Source organism: Pelmatolapia mariae, linkage group LG2 (assembly GCF_036321145.2).
Source record: "Pelmatolapia mariae isolate MD_Pm_ZW linkage group LG2, Pm_UMD_F_2, whole genome shotgun sequence".
NCBI lineage: Eukaryota > Metazoa > Chordata > Actinopteri > Cichliformes > Cichlidae > Pelmatolapia > Pelmatolapia mariae.
In genome coordinates, this window is record NC_086228.1 from 974,451 (window position 1) to 1,002,420 (window position 27,970).

The following is a 27,970-nucleotide window of genomic DNA, read 5'->3' on the forward strand; positions in this document are numbered from 1 at the left end:
AAACAAAACAAAAACCTGCCCTTTCGTGTTGGTGGAAAAATGCACCATGTCGACCAATCAAAAATGATATAGCAACATGACATTTGGTTGTTTAGGAAGAGGCGGAAGTTTTAGGAGTGACAGCGAGAGAGAGAGAGAGACAGACAGAAAGACAGCAGAAAAAGAGAGAGAGTTAGTTTTGTGATGTGAGAGATTTGTGACGTTTAGCGTGTTTGGAGTGTGTAGTTCATGTGTTGTCTTGTGTAGTTAGTGTGTAGTGTTGTGGATAGTTTTGTGTTGTGTGTCAGAACAATGAGGCGACTGCTGTCTCCAGGTAGAAACAGGAGTGATACACCTGCTGCTGTCAGACCTGCAGGTATCAGGCTGTGATGTTCTCCTTTATAGTGGACAGAAATTATTCTTTTGGAGTGGCACAAATAATTTGTGTGGCATCTTATTGAAGAACAGCTGATTGTTCTGTAAATAGTTTGAAATGTTTTTTTTAAAAAAGGGGGGAAAGGTAAATGGCTGCAAATAACTTTGTTGTTTGTAAAACTTGTGCGTCTGATTTTAAAACTGACCATTTATATTTGTTATGAAATATGATTCATTAAACATGTTTGTGGTTGTTACAGTAAAAAATATAACTTTTTTCTAATCGAATTTTATATTTTTTGTCTGTCTGATTTCAGATCAATTGTGTTAATACAGTCAAAATGAAAACATAACTGTAAATTCAGACACGTGAGGTTGTGCTGAAAAGAATGATACCAAACAAGGCAAAGTAAATAGTTTTTAAAGGTGAAATGTGGAGGAAACATCAAAAGTAGTAAAACATGGCCAATTATACCCTGGACCCCAGAGGGTTAAACTTTTTTTAAAAAAAGTAACGCAATAGTTACTTTTCAAGTAATTAATTACTTTTAGAATCTTGTAACTCAGTTACAAACTCAGTTACTTTTTTGAACTAGTAACTATAATTAATTACTTTTTCAAAGTAACTTGCCCAACACTGCTCATGACACTTTACATTTCCCCTTGTAGACAGGGATTTGTTCTTAATGACTTTAATATTTCCATATTTAATATTTTCATTTTCCGGGTCTTGTCTCTTTCCCAACGATGAGTGTCAATTAGTGTGTGCACAGGCACCTCAAATCAAAGCTCCGGCTGCACACTGCTCTGAACTGAAATAATTTTTTCTACTTGTGGACCAGCATGATGTCACAGAGAGGGCGCAGCTCGAGAGTGGTTTAGGCTGAGCACTGCTCCTCTATGGAGTCCCACAAGGCTCCATTCTGGGGCCCATTGTTTTCTCCCTCTAGGATCGTTTCTGAAAAGATACATCATCTCATTTCACTTCTGTGCTGATGATTACCAAATCTATTTGCTCCTGAAAAGAAATGATGGCAGCTGATTAAAATTTAAAAAATTAAGGCCAAACTTTTTATGACAGTCAGACTGAGGTTGTGATACTTTGACCCAGTTGCTCCAGCAGTTGGACCTTGGTGTGAAAATGGACTTTGACCAAACACTAGACAATCAGATTCATTCTGTTGTGAAATCAGGTTTTTACCTGTTGAGACTTCCAAGGTCAAGCCCTCATCTTTAAATAATTTTAAGAGTTATCCATTATTTCATTACAGCTCCACTCGACTGTTGTTATGCCCTTTACGTTGGTAAATATCAGGCCTCCCCTTTCACTTAGTTAGTCCAACATGGTGTCCTCTTACCTGAACCCGTAAGCTGTAGCATGCCTCCCTGTTCTGGCTTCCTGTGCTTTTTAGGATCGATTTTATTGTTTGTTTTTAAATGTCCTTCAAGGTCACAGAGATCTGCTGCCCAGCTACTCCTCTGTTCCAAAGACTAGACTTAAGAACGAGTCGCTGCTCCATGTTCACATTTTTATTCTTTGCCTTTGAACTTGGAGTGAGAGCTTATGAATTCAGGCTGTTATATCATCACTTGTGTTTTTGCAATTCGTGTGTAACCTTTTGTTTCTTTGATCAACTTTGTTTTGAAATGTGATTTTAAAATAAATTTGGATTTTGATCTGAAAGGTCATCTGAGAATGAGGCTGGCCTCGAAGAGGGAGGAGCTAAAACAGCTTGTTTTGAACTTAAACTTAAACTCAGACAAACTTCCTGCATGTGAATCAGATCAAATACGAGTAAAAGTCCACTTACCAAACTTTTCTTCCAGAATCTTCCGTCTCCATAGGCGTCTTCAGGTAATAAAATAATATTTCTGGCATAAGACTGAATTATTTAAAGCCAACATTCTTTCACTAAACAGTACCAGACTTCATCTAATTTTTGACCATTTTTAGACTCATCCTCTGGTCCTTCCAATAGTATAAAATTCAACTTTTTTTTTCTTTTGTTAAATTTCAGTAAAATCAGGTAAAGCATCTGCATTTGACTTCTGGGAATAAAAACACATTCCTGGCTTAAACGCAGCGTGTCATTAAGTGTTGAACTGAATTATTAAAAAACAACCATGACCAGTCCATTCAAAATTTCACCATTTTCAATGTTGTTTTTCATCATGTACTAATAAAAAAATGTCAGTAGCTCCAGTGTTTGAAATATTATAATTGGGAGTTTAGATTGATTAATCTAAACTCTGATTAATCAATAAATCTGAAAACAACTTTAACCTCCTGGAGCGTTTGGTGACTGTCACGCCTCAGGAGAAGATCAAATGTGATCGAACAGAACCTCAATCCATTTAAAATAATCTAATTTAACACCATACTGTACTCATGGGGAGTTCTGTAACTTTATCACGTCTTAGGTTTAGGCCGCCATGGCTCATTTTAAAGGTGGTTCAGTCTCACTGACCGAGCAGTGCCAGACTTCATTTATAATTCTGCCCTTGTTAGACTGAACAAACATTTTACATCAAGAACTTCCAATACAGAATATTTCGCTCAGTTATCCAGAATTTCAAACTGTGCCAAACTTCATGCAAAACTGACCCAATTTAAATTCCTTCTTCTGTCTGTTAAGTCCATTCACTTGATTTCACTCTATATATGAATAAATATGATTTATAATGATGTCACAGGTTGGTTTGACCCCGCAGGTTACCTGGTGTGAAATGAGCGTGCGCAGACAGCTGATGTCAGCAGTGAGGAAGCACAGGAGGCGGGGCTCCTCGGTACATACAGATTTCTTTATTGAATGAAGCAAAATAATGAGAGAACTTCCCCTTTATGAAAATAAATAAATCATTTTCTTTGTCTCGCAGAACGCCACCAGCGGCCGACCGTTTTGCCGCTCGCCGGATGCCAAACACACTAAAAATACGAGACGCTTGCGATCCATTTTGGCACGGGATGAACGCTCGCCGGAGAGGATGGGGCGGGGCCAGAAGCGAGGGGTTAAATTAATCATCAGCAGTGCATTTGGTTGAGTTCATGTCGCAGACTCATTCCCAAAGATCCCTTCAAAGTAAAAGACAATAAAATCTCAGTGTTAAGCGCTGCCTCTAATTACACATGGATACACCTGCCGACAGGTAAAAACCACCACCTGCTGTCTGTAGCGATTCTCCCAGCTAGCTCGCCCCCCCCTGTGAACCAGCAGGGGGCGCAAATGATGCTAACGAACATTTTAAAAAGCTAAAAAAAAAAAAAAAAACATTTCTGTAACTCATCAGGATTTCTGTGTGAAGAAGAAGAAGACTGGATCCTGATGATGATGAGGACGAGGATGAAGAGTTCTGTCATCACAGCATGAGAGTGACCGTGTGGACAGTGGGGTCAAAGGTTATTCAGGCTCAACTCCACATGAACTTTTTCTAAAGCAAATCTGCATCATTCATTCATGTTGCCATAAGCAGGTTGCTGTTGCTTGGAAAGTTGCAGAAATAGCAACTTCTGCAGCAACTGTATGACGAAGGGTAGCTATCGAGCCGTGACATTGCCTGGTAACGCCAAACATCTCTGCAACAAAATACCCTGAACAACCCCACCAGACTTCATTCAGACTTTACCCAATTTAAGACGAATGTTACTGACGAGCAATCTGAGCCGCTCGTCAGACTGCACCAGACTTCATTCAAAATTCTGCCAATTTTAGATGTGCTTTCTTGTGTTGTTTGAATTCCCAGTGTTCCCTCCCAGTGTTTATTAGAATAAATAAATCACACAGCTGTAAACTACCAGTGTTTTTTGGCCAAACTGTTCACACACTAAAACAGAACCACAGCACCAGACTCTAATGAGAATTCATCTAATTTAAGACTGCATATTATTGTTCATGCTGTAGTTCAGTTTATTTTTCTCTGTAACTCTGTAACTCAAACTCTGCGTATGAATCTGACGCCTTCCACACAGATTTTACTCTTTTAGACGTTCACAAACAAATATGTCAGAGTTCAACCTCTGAAACGCTCTGAGCTCTCATCAGTGGTACGATGCTTCCTTCCATCTTCATCTTGTGTCAGAACCTCCTGCTTTAAATACGTTTAAAAATGTTTAAAAAAGTCTGAAACTTTATCCCAGGTAAGAAGAGTACGCTGAAGCTGAGCGGCCTCGCTGGTTGGGTGAAGCTGAGCCTGAAGGCGACCTCAGCCATGACACTGCCAGCAAAGCGAGGTGGGCTAATTCAATACCAACATGTTAATAACGAGCTCCAGTTTTCCTCTCCGAGGTTGTTTTTAGCTTGATTTGGTGCTGCCGAAGCAGCCGAGCAGGATGCATCACTGTGACTCTGAGGAAAACCTAAAATCAAACACATTCTTAATGGACTTCTGAACCGGCTGTTTGAGAGCAGATCTGTTTGCTGTGACTTTCACTTTCACTGAACGCATCAGCCTTTCCGTAATGAGCGAACTCACCTGCTGAAAGGTGAAAAAACCTGCTCTCTGCAGCTAGCTGGACTCCCATTGGTTTTAAATAGGAAGTGCTAACGATGCTAACAGCTACTATCTGAAGACGTGAACAGCACCAGACTTCATTCAAAATGTATCTAATTTAAGACCAACGTTGCTGCTTTTTGTTGCACGTGTTTGTCCAAAAAACTGATAAAGTTTTTAAATCATATCAAGATTTATGATTCAGAACAAACAGATTATTTGGTGTAAACCTGCTGTTATACCAGAGTTCCTTCAAAATGTTGCTATTTTTAGACTTTGATTGGTTTCAAATGTTTCAGACCTGATCAGATGATGACTGTGTATATGTGTGTATGCGTTAAAGTGCTAACAGTTGGACGTCAGTCCATTGAGAATCTGTCTGATTTTAGCTTCCCTCGGCGTCACGGTGACGTTAATGTGAGGAGCTGATGGACAAAGACAGCTCAGAGAGAACAACTGCAGCTCGTTTCATCTTTGATGATTACGTGCATGTTTCTGTCCGTCACAAACCAGGAGAATAAAGTTTAAATTTGAATCTGAGGCTCCGCCTCCCGCTGTGATGTTCTTTGGTCGGTGATTTTCTGAATGGACTTCCTGCTGTGCGGCTGACTGTGTGATATGAGTGTGAATGGAGGCGAGACAGGTGAGGGCTGATTCCAGGTGCTGCAGGTCACGTGATCACTGCTGGTCTCTGAACACGTCCAGGTGGAAGGCCGTGTCCAGGAAGCGCCGCAGCTCGATCAGGTGAGTGTTTTTGTTTCCTGTGGCGGGAGCGGCTGCCGGGTCTCTGCCAGCATACCTGAAACACAGAGAGGGTGTGGTCAGAGGTCAGAGGCCGCACGGTGGGGGACAGATGTCTGATGATGATGATGACGGTGATGGTGGTTACCAGACGGGCTTGGCTTTCTGCGTGGTGGTCCTGATGCGAGGCTTCACGTAGTCGTAGTAACCCTGGTTCTTGTGCTCCTCCTGACACCAGACCAGGTCGGCGTTGGGGAAGCGCTCCGTCTCCGCCTTGACCTGGTCGAAGGGGAACGGGGAGAGCTGCGGGGAGAGACGGCGTGCCGTTACTGCCTGTTCACCAGCCACTGCCGCCGAGTTCCCTTTCCTGTAATCCCCTGAGGACTGTCACTAAAGCTACTTTAGAGTACGAGTCAGCTGACTCCTTTGACACCGTAAGTCCCCGGCTGCAGCCAATCAGAAGTCTCCGTGTGGCATGCGAGTACCTGCTCAATGCGGCTGATGGCCACCGTGTCCTCCAGGCCTCTGCTCTTCCGCTCTTTGGTCAGCTCGTAGTAAACCTTTCCTGTGCAGAAGATCAACCGCTTCACCGCCTCTGGACGCTCGGCCGCCACACCCGCCTCCGGGATCAGCCGCTGGAAGTGACTTCCTGCAGCGAGGAAGAGGAGGTGGAAGAAAAAGGGAAAGCATGGAAGAAGGATAAAGAAGAACAAAAGGAAAAGACAAAGAAGAGGAGGATGGAATGAGGAGAAAGGAGAGCGGGAGGGTCAGGCTCGGTTCGTCAGAGCCGTTAGAGCTGCAGGTGTGGGTGGAGGCGTTACCGGGCAGCATCTCGTCGAAGCTCGATCGGGCCTCGGGGTGACGTAGCAGAGACTTGGGAGTGAAGATGATCAGCTGGGGACACAAACAGGAAGTTGATCACATGACTTTACGCTGAACAGCATGTTTTCACAGAGAGACTCGTGACGAGTCATCCACACATCTACGCCCCCAGACTCCGCTTTAAGGCTAACGCTGGTTTTACTGTGTGTGGGTGTGTGTGTGAGAGGCTCACGGGCTTCCTGAAGGGCAGCAGGATCTGCCGTCGGAGAACGTGGAAGTAGTTTGCAGGCGTTGAGCAGTTCACCACGATCCAGTTACAGTCGTAGAGCTGACGCACGGCGAGGTCCTCGGTGATGTTCTGAGGGACAGAAACCAGCATCATAACACACACACACACACACACCGCTCTGACATCACTGCTCTGTGTGTGCGTCTCACCGGCAGGACGTCGGGGTCATCGTTGCACATCTGGAGGAATCTCTCGGGACGAGCTGACGAGTGTTCGGGACCCTGAGGAGAACATTCAGACAGAGCAGCGAGGACGTGTTGATTATCAGAAATAAACGATCACCGATCAGGAACACTGATCAGCTCAGACTTATCGACACTCTGTTGTCTTTGGTTTTCAGTCAGTGAGGAGGAGGAAAGTGCGGCGGCGTCCTCACCATGCCCTCCAGGCCGTGCGGCAGCAGCAGCACGATGCCGTTCTGCCTCACCCACTTGGCCTGCCCGGCGCAGATGAACTGGTCGATGATGCACTGCGCCGTGTTCTGGAAGTCTCCAAACTGAGCCTCCCACAGGATCAGAGCGTTCGGGCTCGCCATGGCGAATCCCAGCTCGAAGCCTGCAAACGCAGAAACAACCATCAGGCAAAAACACAAACGCCATCGATGACGCGTCATCTGCGGAGAGCGAGGACTGACCGAGTACACCGTACTCGGACAGCGAGCTGTTGCAGACGGTGTACGGCGCCTGGTCCGGGGACAGGTGGTTCATGGGGATGCAGGTCCTCTTGTCCACATTCTGGTCGTGGAGGACGTGGTGACGGTGGCTGTGAGGGGACACACAGAGAACACCTGTCAACCACCCGCGCTCTGAGCTAACATGCTAACGGTGGTTTTTCGCTTCTTTAGCTCTCTCTGCCGCTGCCAGACACGCCTCCAGGTTTACCTGAAGGTCCCGCGCTCCACGTCCTGCCCTGACAGCCTGATGTGGATCCCCTCTTTCAGCAGCGATCCGAAGGCCATGTACTCGCCCAGGGCCCAGTCCACCATCCGGTTCTTCACCATCTCGGCGCGGCCCTTCAGGATTCGGCTCAGACCTGCGGCGAGAAACGACAGCGTCAGCTGAACGTCTTCGTTCCCGTTTGCTGGGTCATAAAGCGGTGCCGTTCTCGACCTCCGTGGATGGTGAAGTCCTCTACGGGGACGGACGAGGCCACCTGTCCGATGTGGTTCAGGTTGTCTTCGGTCAGGCCGGTGGAGGGGCAGGTCATCGACTTTGGTTGACCGTCCAGGGTGAAAAAACCTGAAAACAGCGAGTTTAAAAGGTTAACAGTCTGGAGCTGAACGCCAGAGTGAAAACAACATCCTGAGAGTCTGAATCGTGTCTGTCAGTTTTCTGTCTGTGCGATCAGGAAGCTGACAGTGACTCGACCCCGCCTCCTCGCCCTCTCACCGGGCCACGGGGAGTCCAGCCAGTGCTTGATGTGCAGGATCTTCTCGTCTTTGGAGCGAGCGTACGCCTCCTCGCAGATCTTATCGTACTTGGCAATCTCCTCCTGCAAACAGACAAACGTTCAGGAAGTGACATCACGGTAACCTGTAAGCAGGATTCGCCTGGTGGGCGAGTCCTACCTCGTACTCCTGCCGGCTCACGGCTCCCTCTGCGATCAGCTTCTCGGCGTATTTCTGCAGGACCGGCTTCTGCTTCTTGATCTGTTTGTACATCAGCGGCTGAGTGAACATCGGCTCGTCCATCTCGTTATGACCCATCCGACGGTAACACACCTGCGCGCACGCGCACACACACACACACACACACAGTAAGGACTGTTTCCAGGTGTGTGAACAGGTGGGAGCAGACTCCAGATAACAGAGATCAGCTTTGTGTCAGAGAGTGTTTGTTTGTGTTTTACTGACCAGGTCGACCACGACATCTTTGTGGAAGGTAGCTCTCCACTCAGCCGCCACCTTGCAGACGTAGATGACGGCTTCGGGGTCGTCGGCGTTCACGTGGAAGATGGGAGCGTTGACGACGCGAGCCACGTCCGTGGGGTACGGCGAGGAGCGGGCCATGCGAGGGTCGGTGGTGAAGCCGATCTGCAGACACGACGACAGAGAGGTGATGGCTCGGCGGGCCGTGTTAGCGTTAGCGGCTCATGGTCTGTTTCTTTGTGGGGTTACCTGGTTGTTGACCACGACGTGCACGGTGCCGTGCGTGGTGTAGGACGGCAGGTCGGACAGATGGAAGGTCTCGTAGACGATGCCCTGACCGGCGAACGCGGCGTCTCCGTGCAGCAGGATGGACATCACCTGCGCAGAGCACACGTGAACTTAATGATACTTTGTCGCGCTCACCGAGTCAGTCTGTGATTGGTCGAAAGCTCGTCCTGCACAGAAACACCTCCAACAGTTTCCAGGAAGAAAAAAAAATGAACCTGCGCTGTTGACCTGAAGGTCGAGTCTGCTCTGAGCTAGAAAAACTACCTGACCTGTAACAGAGTATCTTCACAGTGCAGTATCAGTACTTTAAAGTATCCGAGTACTTCCGTCAGACTTACTCTTTTCCCGTCTGTGTCTCCGCAGTAGAACTGGTCAGCTTTGGTCTTTCCCTGAACCACGGGGTCCACGGCCTCCAGGTGAGACGGGTTCGCTACCAGAGACAGCGTGATGTTCCTGTCTGTCACGCGGTTGATGCGGCGATGGTACATCCCCAGGTGGTACTTCACGTCGCCAGAGCCCTGAGGACAAACACGGCAGGTTGGATCAGACGGGGAAAGAAAAACTGAGAGTAAACGAACAAACCGCAGTAAAAACAGCGACCTCATCAGCTGCTTCCAGTTTGGAGTCAAACTGACAGAAGATCTGCTCCAGCTCCTTCCGGATCACGTTGGCCAGGACGTTGAGACGACCCCTGAAAGACACACAGAGGCCATCACGGAGCGCTCGCGGCGTCCGTCTTCACACAGGTGTGAGCTGAGCCTGTATTTATTTACTCTGTCGTCTTTGACTGAAGCAGAAATACATTAAAATTAAAAAGCAAACATTTCAACATGTTTGTGCTCTAACTCTTGTTTTCAGTGCGTCACTGTCGGGCTGCTGCTTTTATAACCTCGACGTGAGGAGCGCTGACGCCATTAAACTCGCCGTTTGGATGCAGATTTTCTGCTGGAAGCTGCTGCCTCCTTCCTGATGACATCACGCAGGTGTCATCGACTGTGGAGCGGCGTGCGGGCAGTCGGGTAACAGAGAACAGCAGCGTGTGGGTTTACCTGTGGGGCATTCCCATGATGACGTTCTCCACGCCGTTCTCAGACGACTTGTCGATGATGGTCTTCAGGGCGGGGATCAGAGACTCGCAGCCCTCCAGGCCGAAGCGCTTCTCTGCAGACCACTTCTTCTGCAGGAACTCCTCAAACCTGAACACAGGTAAACACGCAGGTTACTCCCAACACAGACTGCAGATTCGCTTATTACAGCCGCTCCCGTGTTTCCCAGCGACTCCGTGTTGGAGTGGGAGATTTCACAGCAGACATCCCATCGACCTGAGCTTGGGACCAGCGTGAGGATCAAACTGGTTATGACTGAAACACCAGGGCACTGAGCTTCTGTTTCTCTGAGAGAGCTGAGGTGACTGAAGTGGTGGGCTAGTTTAAAACCACCACGAGCTGTCAGAAACGGCTCGTGGTGGTTTATGATGCGGGCGTACCTCAAGGTTCATCTTTGGGTCCTCTGTTGCTCCACCCTCCTGCTCAAGCTTATAAAATCAGTGTGTGGATAAATCTGTGTAGGGACCTGAGTGTGAGGGGGGTTCTGACCTGGTGGAGCGGACCATGCGGGCCAGCAGCGTCCGCTTCTCCTCCAGAGTGAACTGCATCACGCCCGGAGTCTCAAACTTCTGCCTGATCCACTGACACTGATCCAGGTCGTTGATGAACATGAACTCCACCCCGATGTGCTGACAGTACGCCATCTGCACCAACACACGCACACATTCATTTTCCTGAATAATGATTCGCCTGTAAAACATTTAAACTGCTCATTTCCACTTCCTGTGTGTGTGTGTGTGTGTGTGTGTGTGTCTGTGTGTGTGCGCGTGCGTTCACCTCCAGCCGGCGGATGATCTCCTTCAGCGGCAGCACGCTCTCCGAGCCTCCGATGAAGGTGGTGGTGGGAAGCCGGAACACTTTTTCCAGGTCCGACTCCTCCAGACCGTAGAAGCCTACAAGTCCCATGAGGCACCACGGAGCAAGAGGGGAGGGGGGAGGAGCAGGAGAACGAGGAGAAAGAAAGGAGGAAAAGAGGTGAGACAGGAAAACGTGCACAAGGAGTTAGTGATGAAGACAAGTTTTAATCAACAGAAAGGCGGAGATTTACACATGCAGGAGGGGGAGGGGGAGGAGGAGCAGGGGGAGGAGGGTGGCATTAGAGTAGTGGAGGTTTTAATGGTTTTAGGACAGCAGAGGTGGAGGAGGTGGTGTTGTGGGTCCAAAACAAATAAAATAAAAGTTGTTAGCGTCGACAGTTTAAACCAATCAGCAGCCTGAAAGCTCGACAGACCGCCTTCATCATCATCATCATCGCTGCTGCTCCAGGACCATCACAAGAACTCTGCAGCATCAGTCCACTGAGGCGCCTCAGATTTCTCCACCTGAACCTGCAGGACGTCTGTTTGAATCACAAAGACGTGAATACCGTGTCACGCTGCTTCCTAACAAACACTCGCCATGTGGCGGTCAGACCTGCTGCGGTGAGCAGACGTGAGCGTAGGAAACAGATCTATTAGAGCGCGAGCTGACTGAGGCGTGAGTAAAAACACGGCGCTGTAAAGGAAAGGGTGCGTTTGATTCATTAGTGCAGCGAGACCCATTCAGAGCTGACCCTGTGGTCACGGCCGGCTGGTCGCGCCGGATGCCGCTCGTCAGGTTGATGAACTCTGACCCTCACGTCTGTGGGCGTCGCTTCAACATGCTGTAACACGGGTGACGTCCTGCAGCAGCTCTACTTCAGGTTTCTCTCACAGACTCGGGGTCAAACGCCGTTCCTGAAGCGGGGAAAACATGGAAGTTAAAAGGGAGTTTTCCTTCCTACGGTCGCCAAAGTGCTTGCTCATACGGGGTGATATGATTGTATTATTGGAGGGTCTACCTTGCAATATGAAGTGCCTTGAGGCGACTGTTGTTGTGATTTGGTGTTGTATAAATGAAGTTGAATTGAAAGCCTCTGTGAGGAAAACCGTGTGAGAACAGAGCGGAGCGTCGTCAGCAGCAGAGAAGATGATTCTCTGCACATTAAAGACGATGTTTAACCTTTGTCAGGAAAAACACTGCAAAGATGGAGTTACGCAGTAAACTCTCAGGAAGCTCCCGTGTAAAACAAAGTAATCTGTCTCAGATTAATCAAAGTTACTGATGTACTTCAGTCGCCACGTTTCACATAACGAAGACTGGGGGCTGAAACCTTCAGGATGTCATCACTGATTAACATGATCAGATATAATCTGGTGAACACAGTGAGACAGTTTCAAACTCGTACTCCGTGGGGTGTGTGAGGATCTCTGAGCTTCTGTGCGCCGACACAAAAACACCAGGAGTGTTTATAATGACCTGCGTGTCAGCGCTGGCCTCTGATACATCAGCACAGCGGTGAGATGAAGAAGCACTGATGACAGAGATCGTTTGACTTTAAACTGATTATGGGACGTTAGGGGAGGAGCATCTCTTTCAGCACTCGTCCTGCCTGCAGACTCACTTCAGGCTCAGCCAATCAGAAAGCTGAATCTACCTCACACTCCATAGCAAAGCAGGATGTCCCCATGGACACTCGGCTGAGAGCTCCTACAAGCTACCAGCGCCCCCTACAGACCACCACCAGCTCGTACAGACCACCAGCGCCCCCTACAGACCACCACCAGCTCGTACAGACCACCAGCGCCCCCTACAGACCACCACCAGCTCGTACAGACCACCAGCGCCCCCTACAGACCACCACCAGCTCGTACAGACCACCAGCGCCCCCTACAGACCACCACCAGCTCGTACAGAACACCAGCGCCCCCTACAGACCACCACCAGCTCGTACAGACTACCAGCGCCCCCTACAGACCACCACCCCCTACAGACCACCACCCCCTACAGACCACCACCAGCGCCCCCTACAGACCACCACCCCCTACAGACCACCACCCCCTACAGACCACCACCAGAAACAGAGGCTCTGTCCTGAGGTCAGTGCTCAGTCCCTGCCCTCTGTGACAGTAACAGCTGGACTCAGACCAGTGTGACCTGTGGAGCACCAGCGGGCAGTTTACACACAGCTTCTTCCTGCTCTGTGAAGTTGTCCTGCTGAGACAGTCTGACTGAAATATTCTGTTTCAGGTCCGCTTTGAACCTGGTGACAGTGCTGAAACACACAGGCGGAACATTTTCTCCTCCCAGCCTCGATTTGGGGCTCAGTAACATTTTTCTCATGCTTCTGTCCAAAAACATGAAGCTAAACTTGAGGAAACGGGAGCAGGATCGACGCACTGAGCTGAAACACGTGTGAGGTCACTGACATTACACGACTACAGCACGACGTGAAGCAGCGTCAGTGCTCAGATATCAGACGCCCCAAAGGCAGATCCAGACTTCACTGCAGCACATTTACAGATTAATAACCAGCTGCGTCTACAGACATAATGGCAGGTATCTGTGACATCACACACACCCCTGCTAATCAATAACACCCAAATATCCCAGAACGTCACTCACTGAAACTGCAGCTCCGTCTTCTTACCGTGCGTTCACACCGAACGCGATAGAGGCAGCCAGAGCGTCAGGTTTACATGTAAAGTCAATGGAAAGAGCGCGATGACACGCGATTGCGCGTCCGGCGAACATGCGGAAGCAGATTTGCGTCGCCAAAACGCCTGAAACGCGCGTCAGTGTAGAGCGTGGGGCGCGTTTGACTCGCGAAGAAAACCACGCGTGTCAGATCTTGTGTTGCATTTTGTGCACACCCGCGTATCGCGCCAACCGCTCGAGTTGGAAAATCTGAACTCCGGCGTCAAATCGCGCCGCGACAACCAATCAGGAGCCTGGTGACGTGGCTGTAACTAGGTCAAAGGGGCAGGACCAGCCAAAGCCCTTCATTCGTCATTCAGTATGGAGGAAAAGCTCATCAGTGCCGTGGCTAATCATCCAGAGCTATATGATGCTAGCTGCTACTTCTACCGAGACAGGAATATAAAGGACCGAGCTTGGAGGCACATAAGTGAGGAGATTGGGCAACCTGGTAAGTTCATTTGTTCTTCTTTTTAATTTTCAGACTGACCCGATGAAGCCGCGCAAAAGCTAGCAAGCATGCCTACTGTCCCGTTATTTTCCCACTGATGTACAAATACCTTTCCGCTAACAAGATAATGTGTTTATTCAGAGGACATCTGCAGCACAACACATCTGGCACAACTTCCTCCCACATCCCTCCCACATTTCCGGTTCACGCGCGTGAAAAGATGCAATTTTGCGGCGCGATGGATTTTTCTTGGACACGCGTTGAGGTGCGAATGTGCACGCGTCAAATTAGGGGCGTTTGGGGCGTTTTCGCTCGCGCCTATCGCGTTCGGTGTGAACACACCGTTAGACGGTCTGTTAGTACAGCGACCTCACAGCAGCCATGTTATTGGTCACGTGATGTCACTAAACCGGGCAGCTTTATCTAAGCCCCTCCCCCTGAGCTCCATGTCTGTTGTAGCGCATCGCTCACGCTGCTGACTGGATGAACGCTTTCGACGTGCAGACAGCTACATGCATTTTTCATCTGGACGGGTAACTGATGCAAAGCGCTACATAGCTACCTTAAACGAACTACCATACATAAATGTGACAGTTTGCTGACTCGGGCATTTAAAGTGCACGGCCAAAAAGTATTAATTTCTCACATTAATTTCGTAACAGTAAAGCTGCCCGAGCATTTTTCCGGTGTCAGGTAAATCATTCTTACACTTTAAACGAGCGGCCGTGACAGTCGGGGTTGGCGTGGAGAAGCGGGGATTGGTGTGATGTGATCTGGCAGGCGGGGTTAGGAAAGGTGTGCTTGCACGTTTGTGCCGTACTCTGAGCGGCCAGGGGGGCGTATCCCAGTAGCTCTGACATCACATGAAAGCTATGGATTAGCCTAGCAGACAGCTAGCAGCTACAAAAAGAGGCCACGCCCCTAAAAAAACCCTTTAATGCTCAATGTGAGCTGTAATATCATCCCGACCCATACAGATAATTATCCACAGAGTTTGTGTCTCAGGCTGCTGGACACGTTTAACAGTGGGACTGACTCGCTGCTGCCCCGGCTGGATGCTGGAGGAACTACCGCGTTGCTTCTTTCAGGGTTTGCCTTAATTTTCAGCATCACTGAACATTACTGTAGTCTGTGCAGGAGGTGAGCTTCAGTTACCTGTTAAACTGTGAACAGTGACCTCTGCCAGCAGGGAGGAGCTGCCCAGTAACAACAGCCTGATTTTATTAATAACCAGTATATAAATATGTTTAATACATGTGGACACATCTGCATCTGAGGACAACTTTTTGGGATTTCCTTACCTGGATTATGGAGCATGCATCAAGCCATAGTTCAGAGCACATTCAGAGTCAGGCCCAGACACTTGAGCTGAGACACTAATGAACATAACGGTGAACTGTGGGACAGAGCAGGGCTCAGCACGCTTGCAGCAGCTAACAAAGCTGAGCACAGGGGACCCTGAGAGGAGGCGGCGCCTGTCGAGTCAGACGGGATGAGCTTCCTCTCAGTGTTTCCTGTGTGCTGCTCAGGCTACAGGGAGATTTCACTGTGGTTCAGCCCACTGCGACAGAATCCACATGAGTAAAGAAGCAGCAGAGTCTCTGAGACATTTCAGGCAGACAATGCTGCCGGCGTGACCGTCTGCACGATTTTTATTTTCCCGTCTCACCTGCTGATTCTCGCTCTTTCTAAAAAACAAAACTAACTGATGTCACATTTACTGAAACTACAGCAGCAGGTGAAAGTGATAAACTGAGACATAAAATTACAGTTTATACTCTGCTTCATGAAGACATATCCCTCTCTAAAATCATGTGATTATTTATACATTTGTCTGGGTGCACATTACTGCCCAACACAGACCTGCAGGTACACTCTGTCCAGGTGAGCGTGGGGCTGGTGAGAGGATCTGAGGACTGCAGCTGCACACATGTGAACATGCTTTCAGTTTGGTTAAACCGCTGTGAGGTCACAAACGTGCTTTAACTCCTGCACAAAGACAGAATCAGATGCTGAACCACATGAAATCTCTCCACGGAGCTGCGGCGCCCTCTGCAGGAGCTCAGGAGCCCGCCGTCTGCTGCGTTGATGCTTTCAGCTCCTGCAGACGCTTCCTTCAAACTACTGCACTGACAAACTCCACTAAAGATCAACTACTGACTTCACAGCAGTGCTGGTTCTCGTACCTCCGACCGTGAGAATGTGCAGCCTCTCCTTGAACACAGCCACGTCTGGACGGGTCACCAGCAGGGGGCAGCAAAGGGAAGAGACACCCGGACACCATTAATGACCTGCAACCCCCTTTACCACACAGCCATTACACACCACCAGCACCAACACCACCACACCGGCCTCATCAGCACAGCAGCCGCCCCGCATCTCTGTGTCTCCACCACCGTCTGACCCCGCGATCAAAGAAGAAGAAGGAGCAGTGGAGAAGGAGAGACGCATGTAGCGCCATGCTGAGGTTAAACAGCGTCGCCACAGCCGTCCCACACTGAGGGTTCAAGCCATTCAGGTCACCTTCGGACGCACTACTTCCTGGGAGCGCTAAAACAAAAACTAAACATGGCACACAGAGCAGCTCGAGTCTCAAAGACACACCAGAGCCACACAGCGAGGGGGCGTGTCCTGAGGTGCAACAGTGGGCGGAGTCACAGCTTCTGGGGTTTATTTAGCTGCAGACAGCGAGGCGAAGCCACAAACCTTTGATCGTTGACTTCCTGTTTCCCGTTTCTGACCGACACAGATTGAAGCCAAAGCTGAACGTTAATGAGCCGTTAGCAACATTCAGGCTGCGAACAAACAGGAAGTACTGCTTTATCCTCGTCTTCCTCTGTGGTGGTTTAAAGGCACCTGGAACCAGGACTGCTGTTATTTAATAAATGTCCTGAGAGGAAGACGAGGAAGAGCTCTCAGACGGAGCGCCTTAGACTCACGGTTTGTACAGATGATGTAAAATGTCAGCTGATTAAATGACATCATCTTGGCGGGGTTTCAGGTCCAAACTTGGAGGAAGAGGTCTGAGCAGGACTAGCAGTGGAGGAGCGCTGTGGCTAACGTGGTGCACAGCCCAGCGTCACGCAGCAGAAGCTAAACTACAGCAGCGGCCCGCAGACTCCGACGCCGCATTTTTCATCTTCAGAAAGATTCTGTGATCTTTGTCAGGTCTCGTGTTCACACTGGGCTCCGTGAACGTGGATGAAGCGCTCGGACGGCTCGCTCGGTTTGAATCAGAAGCTTTAATAAACCAGCGTCATCATCCACACCGTTTCTACACGGCCGCTGTGGTGAGTCTAAACGAAGCGAGCGTGAGCAGACCGCTGATTGTTCTGGTCGCCAGCAGATCACTGCAGCCCAAACAGAAAACCGAGAATGATGCCCTTCAAAGTAAAAGCTGCGCCACAGTTCCAGACATCCTACGACTCCACGTGGAGTCAACGATGGGCGACTCACGGACTTAGGCGGCGGCTGCTGATTGGCTCAAACTGAGAACCATTATCCTGCTGCATCACTAACGCCGAGCGCGTTTTCCAGCGAAGAGGAGCTCCGAGTCTGAGTGTGACGTCTGGGGCAGTGAAGCCGATTACCGCCGGGCCTCCTGGACATCAGGAGGTTTTCTACAGAGGCTCTGAGAAAGCTTTTGGTCCTCGGCGGGGACGTAATCACCTTCAGGAAAAAGGACGTTCCCCTTTCATTAAAAACACCTTCAGTGTAGTAGTCAGGCTTTTTAGATCTCAGAGAATCATCCAGATTTTAACCTCGGGATTAGGATCAGGTTACTGTGCTTCCCACAGACTGAAGAAAACCGTCCTCACACACTTTAACAGAACGTGGAGGAGAGACCGCGACTGCTACACGCCGCCACTGAGAGTTTACACAGACACAGGACGGAACCTTTGATCTGACAAATGCTGTTTGTTACAGAGTAACAGCGCTGCAGCCTCACTGTGAACCACATGATCAGAACCTGTGTCACAGTTTGAGGGTTTACAGCATTAAGCTCTTTGTTTTAATTCAAATATCATATTTAAACTAAAATAACAAAAATATAAAGTTTAGTTTGAATCCACTAATCACAAGTGTCTGCATGCAAACATCTGATGATCCAGACTGTAATTAATAAACTGACACTAATGTTCACGTCAGCACAGCCGTGCGGTCTCTCCTCACGTCTCCGTGTGGGAAACACTGAAATGATTTGAGGTTAATTCTCGGACCTTCATCACAGAACGAAGGTCTTCAGATGTTAGATGAGGAAGAACGATTCGGTTTAGACAAAGAATAAAGTCCTGAAACAGACCTCAATTTAAAAATAGAACTTTATTGTACAGCAGAAGAGTTTCTTCTGCTGTACAATAAAGTTTCAGAGACTCCTCCAGCCAACGAGGAGGAGCGCTGAACACACGAAGAGGAGGTCGATTTCTGAGGGTCGGCTCCTCACCCAGCTTGTCGGAGGACGTGATAATGTCAGTGGGGACACACGAGTCCAGATCGGCGTCCATGATGCCGAGGGGGTCCAACTGGGCCACGTGGTGCCCTCGGATCTACAGGAAGTGACAACAGCACAGAGCCCACCCAGGGTGGGGGGAAGGGAGGGTGAGGACAGGGTGAGATGAAGGAGGAGGAGGAGGAGGAGATGCAACCAAATAACAGACAGAGGATGAAGAGCGGAGCAGATGAGAAGCAGGATGGAGGGAAGAAATCAGAAACGGGAGAAACGTTGAAAAATTAGGAAAAACAGGAAGCGTTAGAGGAGGAGGAGGAGGGAAGAGGGGAGGAGGAGGAGAGAGGGGGGTGGGTGGGAGGGAAAAGCAAAGTTAGCATCATGGTCTGTTTGGTGGTTTAGTTGCGGCGCTCTCACCAACATCCTGGAAGCCGGCATTCACCGGAGCGTCATCAAAATTCACACAGCTGATTCCCAGTGGATCCAGGTGGGCATTGTGATGACCCATCACCTGAACACACACACACACACACACACACACACACACACACACACACACACACACACATCACAACAGGAAGCTCAGGCCTCACAGGTCCTCACGACAGCATCACGTCAGGGTCGGGATTTGAGCTTTAATCCAGCCGGCTGCACTTCCTGTTGCTGCAGAGTCACTTTGAACTTTGAACTCTGAGTTAAAGTGCGATGACCCTGAAGGGCTCCAGCACGCCAGTCTGGATTACTGTGGAAACCCTTCGCTGACCCTGCGTGGCGCCGGCCCGCAGAGACCCCGCCCACTGTGTGATACTGTGGATGTTGTCTACACTCGGCTCTGATGGATTCTGATCATCGATTATTGATCGGGCTGGGTTTGTGTGACCTGTGAAGACCTGAACTCACCACACCAACGTCTCCATCAACAAACAGCAGCCATCAATAAGCAGGTGAACAAACAGGAAATTATTTTACAGCACAGGCTTCACTCTATCAGCAGCCAAAGGTCAGAGGTCACTGACAAACACAGGCTTTTCAATAATCTTATGGCTGTATTGATCATGTTTGTGTGTGTGTACCTGGTAGGCCCTGATGAGCGACTGCACAGCCAGGTGATCCTCCACCAGCTTCTCCACGTTGGGCTGAGCTCCGACCAGAGAGGAGAGCTGGGGGGCGACGAGGCTGGACGCCGCAGACAGACCCAGAGGAGACTGGTAGGCGGCGCCGGGAGGAGCGCCGGCGTTGGCGTTCCGGAAAAATACATCCCACGACTGCAGGAGAGGAAGAAGAGAAAGATGTCGATGATGTCATGAACAAGGCTCAGAAATCCTGGTCTTACTGGACTGAAGGCACCTCAGCGCCTGCTGCTGCTGTGTGTGCTCTATAAGTAAGAGAACTTCCTGTGGTGGGTGGAGTCGGAACGGCTAACCGACAGCTAACCAGTGCTGAGTCAAACATGGACGCAGCGTTATTTATGGCATTTGACCTCAGAGACGCTCAAAGCTTCAATGAAGGAAGAGGAAATCTGAGGGCACGCCGTTTCCGTGGTGACCAAACACGAACAAGAACAATCAGAACGTTGATTGTTCTGGGCTGGATGTTAAACTTCATTGTTTCACCTGGGAGAGCAGCCACACTGACCATTTTATTACAGATGAACAAATTTAGACAATTTTCAACTCTCGGTAATGCTGCAGTGATCATTTGACTTTTGCGGCGGAGTTTGGGCCCACACATGGCTGATAACGTCAGACTCAAAGACCGGATAGTGCTGGTCTACCAAGTCGTAACCAGGTCACTAATAGGCAAGTTAATTAATACTGTTGCTACACTATAAAAAACAAAACAGGTTAGCTGAACGAAAGCACCTATACTGCCGACATCCAATACACGTCATCGTCCCAGAATGCATTGTGTGCAAAAAAACATGGCCGCTGCCACGGCTCCAAAATAGTTTTCAACAACAAAGATTTAATGAATAACAAAAAAATTGTAGTTATTCTCAAGTATGTTTTTATATAGTGGAGATAATTTGTAACATATTTAGAGTAACTTGTCATAATAGTCGGGGTTCCCTTTAAAGCCATCACAGTGGGTTACTCCTGCTGAGTCACAGGGTGGAGCGCGTCCACGGACTTGGAACAAAGATCCCGGCTGACTTTTACACATTTCAGCTGTTCTGCGTCAGCGAGCACCCGCCCCGCAGTACACTTTACTTCCTGCGTCCAGCTAGCAGGCTAAGCTAATAACAGCAAGGTCACAGTGTCAGATCGTTACATAACAGATGTGACATGTCACACACACACACACACACACACACACACAGAGAAGATTCTGTACCAGAGTGTGTGTGTGTGTACCTGTTTAGATGTCTTTGTGGGGACCAACAGTCACTCGTGGGGACAAAGCGTCCGTCCCCACGAGTTTGAGGCTCAAAATGTGGTTTCAGTGTCGGGGTTACAGTTGAGCTGAGGGTTAGGGTTAGCAACTGGGAAGAGATGATGTCAATTAGATGCCCTCACTATCAAAACGAGAATGTGTGTGTGTGTGGGAGGGTTGTCCCCACAATGATTCTTCTTGAGAGTAAAAACGGTGTGGGTGGAGCTCTGATTAAACGCTGCGCCTCTGACAGATGATTCGCCTTCAAAGTACTTCCTGTTTTTAATCGGCCTTCGTTAATCAGACTCGTTTAAAGTCATTAAAGAATCGATTGAAGCCAGAGGGCCTCTCATTCTCACTGCCGGCCCTGAAGTAGGTCCGTCACGTGACTCGAGCTTCTGGGAGCTATTATTAGCTGGCTGTCCTTTAGCGCCCGGTCAGAGAGCTCACCGAAACAAACACCGTCACAGCCGTGTCACCTTCACGACCCCAGAGCCCGTTTGAAGACGAATAACGGAAAAATGATGGAAAAAGACTCATCTGCAGCTTTTTAAAGAAGAAAGAATCGAGAGCTGTGAGCTCCACACGCAGCACTGGTCCCCGACACGGACGCCGTGATGCTGCTCTGTCTCCATCACATGCGTGGTTTATAGATTTTAGGTCTCATGTTAGACATCTGAATCATAAACAGGGACCTAATTTAATATTTTATCAAGCCGATTAGAGCTGTAACTACAGATCATTTTGGTCATTGACTAATCTGCCAACTTTTCTTTCTCTTGATTGTTTCCGTAACTCTCGTCTCTGCTTCCTGTAGTCAAAATGATTTTCCAGTCCTAAATAAGTTTCCAAAGTTTAAGATGATTCCGTGGACACGCTCTGGATGCGACTGAGCACCGATTTGGTAGCGCAGTGTCTAAGTGATCACATGTGTGATTATTATTGATACGGTCCAGCCCACAGGTTACCTCCTAACATTAGGTAAACTCTAATATTAATGTGAGCAGACCAAATAAAGCAGCAGACTGTATCTGCTCCTGTTTACATCACATTTCACTCGTTAGCTAACAAAACTGTGATGTTAGCTTAGCGAGCGTCATCCTGAGAGGTTTCTGACAGGTTAGCTAACAAACATGACTCTCCCACTCAGAGGTGACATCACAGGAGTTTTACATTCAGATTTATCTTCAGTTTCCTGTGAAAATCTTTCGCTTTTAAATCTCTGACTCCATTTTCTTCCATCCCGGTGCTTCGCCGTTCGCGCTACGCTCCTCTTAGTATCGAGTCTTGGCAGGTGACACAGGTGATACTGCCCCCACAGGCTCCTGTAGTATACAGTCCACGTCACTGATTATGCCGATGAACTGCTGCTGTTACATAACGCTGATGGTGTACTTATTTGTTTTTGCTGCTAAAATGAATGAACCGCACCGTCTCCATGTGTCTCCACAGAGCTTATTTCAGACTTTCTAAACACTAACAGGACCCTTTAAACCGCCGTCCTGACACAGCTGCTACTCTTGAACAGGATGTTGTCACATGACTGGTCACATGTGCTCAGAGCACACTGAACATGTCAGTGTGGCTGTAATGTGTTTCAGAATGAGGACACGAGGAAACGCCTACAAACACATTTTAATGCTCGTCTTTCATCCCAGATATCAACAACAACGTGTTCCAGATGTTCCTGTTGTGCAATAAAACCTTCTGTATGATTCTCCACGTTATTATTGGGAGTTTCACTCATTTCACAAACATACTACACTACAGTGTCCAACAACAAAGAGCTTCAGAAACCTGGAGAGTTGTTGCTCAAGAGCATTTTAAAGATTCAAAGGACGTCTGCCTCCTTGGAAACAAAATACAAAGAAATGAGGATGGCTCAAGACTTTTGCACACACATGCATCATATCATTACAAACAGATGCACACCACTGTTTCCCACAGCAGCTTTTTGTGCACACGACACTCATCTGAGCTTTTTTTTTTTTGTTTAATCTGACTCACTGAAGTCTCAAGAGTTTCCCCACTAAACACTTGCTTCACTCTTATTTTGAAAGAGTTCTGTCACTGCTAACCAGCGGGCCCCACACTTCCTGTATCATGTTCCTCGTGTCCTTGATATCTCGCAGCAGCTTTTCGTCAGAGGTGGACGGGCCCCCGAGCAGAACCAGGACCAGCTGCACGACAACATGGAGGAGATGTTTCACTGCAGGCTGAACCAGCCAATCAGAAGCATGCGCACGTATGCAATTTAACACAGCGGTGGCACACGATGTGAGCACGTGAATCACCAACGCTGTGGTTCACGTTTCCTGGAGGACATTCATGGAGACCTCCCAGCAGTGAACGCCGCCGCCGTGCGTCACGACACAGCGAGCCATGTTTGTCACTAACAAGGAAGCACGGTGTCTTCTTTAAAGGTTCCATCCAGCTGAGGTCACACTCACTAATCCCGCCCTTCTCTTCAGTTTTCAGCCAATCACATTTTAATCTTCTGCTCATTTCTCACGTTTTATCGTGTTTCGAACCCTCAGGAAATGAATTACGGGGAGAAAAATATGTACACAGTTTAAAGAAATCTGCCACTGCTGGTTTGGCCAACGTTTCCCGAGCGTTCAGCTGTTTAGCGACATAATGCGAATAGCGGTGATCTAACGATGCAGTTTTTCCTGTCACGCCTGTCCTACCCTACCTACCTACACATTCACTTTCACTTGTTTCTACTTGTGCCTTGCTGACATCAGCTCGTCACAGATCTCCTTATTTGGTGATCTTTGACAAAAAACGTACAACCCGCTAAGAATGGTTGTTGCCCTTCTCCATACTTCCAGAATCCAGCCAATCAGAAGAAAGCATGCTTGTAGAGAAGATTCAGCTATGATGATAGTTTTAGATAATGGAACATTTCTAAAAATCCTTCACGCAAATTCTTTAAATGCTTCGTTTACTGCATGGTTCAGTAAACACGAGTGTTTCCTCCACATTAGCCACTAAAAACAGAGCCGCTTGTTTTACACAGAGACAAATGTGCAGTGAATGTATCAGCTCAGTCTGTTTCAATCAGGACGACGGCAGACGGACACTTTCTATCTTTATTTCAAGGCTTTCAGAACATTATTTTTTACATTTCAAGTGAAATAAAACATCATATTAATATTTAAAAACATAAAACTGTACATGAGCGCCTAAAACTGTCTGGCCTGGGGCTGCTAGAGAGGAACTAAACTCTTATCTTCATCATTTTGAAAGACGTGGGCCTCACAATGCTTTCACCTGAAACCTCTGCTGATAGTGACCCACACCCTTTTCCACACCTTGGCTTATGGGATGAGGCACATGCTCAACAGTGGGTCAACGACCCTCTTAAAGGACACTCCCACTAGGGTTTAAATTCGTGGGACTCTTGGATGAAAACTCTTCGCCAACTGAAAGAAGTTGGGTCACTTTCTATCTGTGGAATCTATCTATACTGTGGAAATGGCGCAGGCGCTCTGGGTGTGCAGCTGTTTTTATGTGTTCAAAATCACCAAACCTTTAACTTCTGATTGTCTGCGTTCTGGGTTTATGTCCCATTACACTGAGAAGTGCTGCTGAAGTGCTGCCAGCAGTAAAATCAAACCAACCTCTGCACTGACCACTCCACACCTGCAGGGGCTCCACTGCTCCTTACCTTATGAACACTCTTGGGATTTTCCAACCAGGCGTAGTACATCTCCTCCACATAGTTGGAGCTCGTCCCATTCAGGAACGGCTCCGAGGCCACCGGTGCCGTGTAACACCTGATTGGCTGAAACGTCCTTTTGCCACCCATAGAGGTGACTGTGATTGGCCGCTGTTGGCCGACAGTCTGAGCCGCCTGCGAGGCGGTGAGCGGACGCAACCGCGCCGCACAAGTCCTTAAACGATGCATGAGCAGTCCTTAAAGTATCACACGCACGGCGGTGACTTTCGGTCCGACGGTCCGGACGTCCTCGACCTCACAACGATGCAGGAGAAAAAAGCAGGTCGGTGCCACGACAGGAAGCAGTCAGATGTCCACGTCAGTCTACTGACAGAAGAAGAGAGAGAATTAGCCCCTGTTCTCCAGACCACAGTCACCTTTATTCAAATGAGATGTGAGAGAAAGCTGTGCTTTAGGATTTAACGATGGCGGTTTCTGTCTGACGAGCTTCTAATAACACTGCGAGCGCTGACTCAAGCTGCTGTTTGCAGAGGAACACTCAGAATAAAACTCAGGAACACGATGTCAGAGTCAAGGCTGATCTGCCGCGCCTGACAAACGGCGTCCTCAGAAATACGGCACGGTGGATTTAAAGATGCTAACGTTGAGATTTACAGACAGCAGTCGTCAGCCTCGCACTGACAGCCTGACAGACACGTTTAAAGTGCGTGCTTAAAGATCTCTTTACATCAGGCGGAATGGTCACATGACCTAATGGTGGTTTTGCACTCAGTAATCAGTGGCGCCCGGCTGAATCGGCCTTGAGAAGCCAGCTCAGGGGCAGGTCACAGATCACTGACCAATCACAGACATGAACTTCAGTCCAAAAGATCTGAGCAACATTTCCTGACATCAGAGGCCGACGCTGCGCTCCAGGAACGACCTGTAAGATTGGTTCATCGCACGCTTTTACTTTCTGTGCAGGTCGCTGTCCGAGCCAGCCCGCCCGGTCACATGACTACACTTGCAGAAGGAAAACAAAAACACCTTGCTCCCTTGCGATAAAGTTTATTCAAAAACAGACCCGCTGTTTTCACATGCAGGACGTGCCACCTCACCTGTGTCCAGGTAAACACTGTGAAACTACGAGAACACCGAGGTTTCTGCCTCAGATTTTTTTTAAAATTTGTTTTAAAGTTCCTGATTTGAGGAAATTCTATGAAGCACAGCACAACAACACGCTGCAGAAATAATGGCTACAGTTTGATTATTGATAAAAACGGCACAGCCTCCTCACTCCATGTCTGACTTTTAGCTGGTGTTTTAACTTCCACCAGCTAACACAGGGCCTGTATGAGGGTCAACGTATCCAGGATATCTTTCCATATCTGCTTCACTCGCTAACTATCAATCACACTGGGGGGGGGGGGGGGGTGGTCACATGACGGGTTTATCAGTGTTCACATGAAAGAGGCACAGTTTGGAGCCTCTGACCAATCAGAAACATGCACAGGCGTGTGTGAGAGAGTAAAGGCCTAAAAACTCTGCATGAATGTGTGAGCTTTGCTCAGTCAATCTGGAAAACAGCTGCTGGATTAATAAAGTTTATTCGAAGCAGGAAGGAAGCCAGTAACTGAACAGCCACCTGTGATTTAAACCTTCTCGTTACTCTCGCGGTGATTAAAAATCTTTAGTTTTGGCATTAAATGCTCTGAGAGGACAAATAATCTGTTTACATGTTGATGAGATCAGGAAGCAGCAGAGCTCCTCCTGAGGCTCTGAGTTTCTTCCTGATGCTCATCAGATAAAGAGAACACCTTCAGACCCTCTGTCTACACAGAGGATGTTCCAGTAAGGGTGACGCCGTTTTCCTGAAATCTGATTGGTCAGTAGGCTGTGTTGGTGACTGCTGAGCTCATATCTCAAACAATACCCGCCCCAGAGCAAAGTACCTCGCCTCGTATAGGTACTCCACCACAAAACAGGCCTGAGAGAGGTCCTGCAAGGTCAGCAGGGTTTGTCCTGCTCAAAATGGAGCAGAGTGTGAATGTGAGCTCAACACAGTGAGCAGAGAGTCTGCACTTCCTGTTTCTATGACCTTGTGAAAAACAATAAGTTTTCTGCCTGAGATAATTAAACCAAACTAATTAAAGTATGTTTATTACAATCCTGGGAGTTTTTCTTCTTTGCAAGTTGAACATCTCAATTCTTTGGTCATGTTGACTACCAGCATTTTTCTGGATTGATGGGAATCCTTTAAACTGGTGTTGCCATGTTACCTGATATTTCAACTTGCAAAACAGTGAGCTGTAACTCACGCAGGTCATATTGTTCCTGCCGTTTCCTAAAACAGCTGCACAGATGCTGGAAACCCGCATGTATCCCGCAGACTGCTGATCAGAGATCAGTGTCACACTGGGTGTCTTGAAACTTCTGACCGGTGCTGACTCTGCAAACAGAGTCAAGTCTGAAGTCTTCTGCAGATCTTCACAGAATTCAGGGAGTTAAAGTTCTCCAAGCCCTCTCAGAGCCCAGTCACAGAACCGGAACCGTGTCCTTCTGGGAGGCGGGGTCACCTCCCAGCCCCCCACGGGCCTGCTCTCGCCCCCCACCGGGACTTTCTGCTTTGTTTTGACCTTGTTGGGGCTCCACTCCCAGCCTGCTCTCCTTCCCCTTAACCCTGCCTGGACCCGCCCACTACCTGCCTACCGCGCCTCCTGACTGGCTGCCTGTGAGAAATCCAGACTTGTCTATTGGCCACCCGGACATTCGATCACTTTGTCCTTTCACGAGTCATGAGTTCCCGAAAATGTCTGCCCGTGTTCCCCAAACATCGTAAAATCATCTGTTTTGAGTGCCTAATGGCTAAAACCCGCTGTATGTGAAGCCACACGGAGCGGCTCTCACTACGCAAACTCTTAGCTGCACGCTTAGCTTCAGCGCTAACGCGGCGCGTTATATAATTAGCTGATTAGCTTCACAAAACGCCCCTGCTTTAAATTAACAGCTATTAGCAGTTTAATTTTGAATAAGTTCCTGTGTTTGCATTCAGTGGAGGCGTTTGCTCCGCTTATGGAGCCTTAAACGGAAAGCCTCGCTCCAAAGGTTACTTTAAACGGCCGTAGCAGCTAGCACGCGGCTAGCAGGCTAACAACGCCGCTTCGCATTCGTCCAGACGCTTTTCATTCTCCCCGAATCAAAACCGGAACCCGCCCCCGAGTGAGCCCGCAGGTCGGACCGTGTCCTCGCTCACGGCCCAGCGTCCCCCCTAAATGCCCGGTACTGACCTCCAAGCACTCCCTCTCGGCCGGTATCCCGGATGCCCTTCGCTTCTCCCGGTAAAATGATGACAGCTCGATGTGTTGAGCACAGGAGCGGAGCCCGTGCATACGTCACCACGTACAGTGAAAGGGGCGTGGTCCCGCTGTAGAAAAACTACAAACGGAACTAAACAAATACACTAAAAAGGAATCTTTTTTATACTCATTTAAATGTTTGTTGTGAAAAAGTCGTTCAACAGTATTTTAAATTCTTTTTAAAAATATTTCCACAGTTCAGTAAAAATAACAACTTAAGTCTAAAATA

General features: G+C 48.5%; 1 protein-coding gene across 4 annotated transcripts; it reads right to left on the reverse strand.

Moving 5' to 3' along the window:
* Positions 1–3,135: 3,135 nt before the first annotated feature.
* ogdha (oxoglutarate dehydrogenase a) lies at positions 3,136–27,777 on the reverse strand. Of its 4 annotated transcripts, none has more exons than XM_063489624.1 (24): positions 27,673–27,777; positions 24,395–24,772; positions 19,422–19,613; positions 18,346–18,448; positions 16,088–16,132; positions 10,733–10,848; positions 10,445–10,599; positions 9,899–10,045; positions 9,450–9,540; positions 9,188–9,367; positions 8,811–8,939; positions 8,547–8,726; positions 8,262–8,414; positions 8,083–8,185; positions 7,804–7,932; positions 7,576–7,726; positions 7,329–7,456; positions 7,071–7,249; positions 6,844–6,915; positions 6,638–6,763; positions 6,405–6,477; positions 6,069–6,232; positions 5,732–5,886; positions 3,136–5,641 (listed from the first exon to the last, which is right to left on the reverse strand). In XM_063489624.1, the coding sequence occupies exons 2-24, from the start codon at positions 24,632–24,634 to the stop codon at positions 5,521–5,523; spliced, it is 3,132 nt and encodes a 1,043-aa protein (XP_063345694.1). In that variant the 5' UTR covers positions 24,635–24,772; positions 27,673–27,777; the 3' UTR covers positions 3,136–5,520. The 4 variants fall into 4 exon arrangements, with proteins under 4 accessions (XP_063345694.1, XP_063345685.1, XP_065325704.1 ...); XM_063489615.1 differs by having other exon boundaries at positions 24,395–24,769; positions 27,673–27,776; XM_065469632.1 differs by lacking the exon at positions 16,088–16,132.
* Positions 27,778–27,970: the final 193 nt, after the last annotated feature.

Bases quoted from the DNA above. Each gene is read 5' to 3' on its own strand.
- ogdha (XM_063489624.1), bottom strand. From the start codon at position 24,634: ATGCATCGTTTAAGGACTTGTGCGGCGCGGTTGCGTCCGCTCACCGCC. The intron at 19,614-24,394 runs GTAAGGAGCAGT...CCTCTCCTGCAG, and splicing joins ATCCCAAGAGTGTTCATAAG to TCGTGGGATGTATTTTTCCG. The intron at 7,933-8,082 runs GTGAGAGGGCGA...CGCTGTTTTCAG, and splicing joins GCTGGACTCCCCGTGGCCCG to GTTTTTTCACCCTGGACGGT.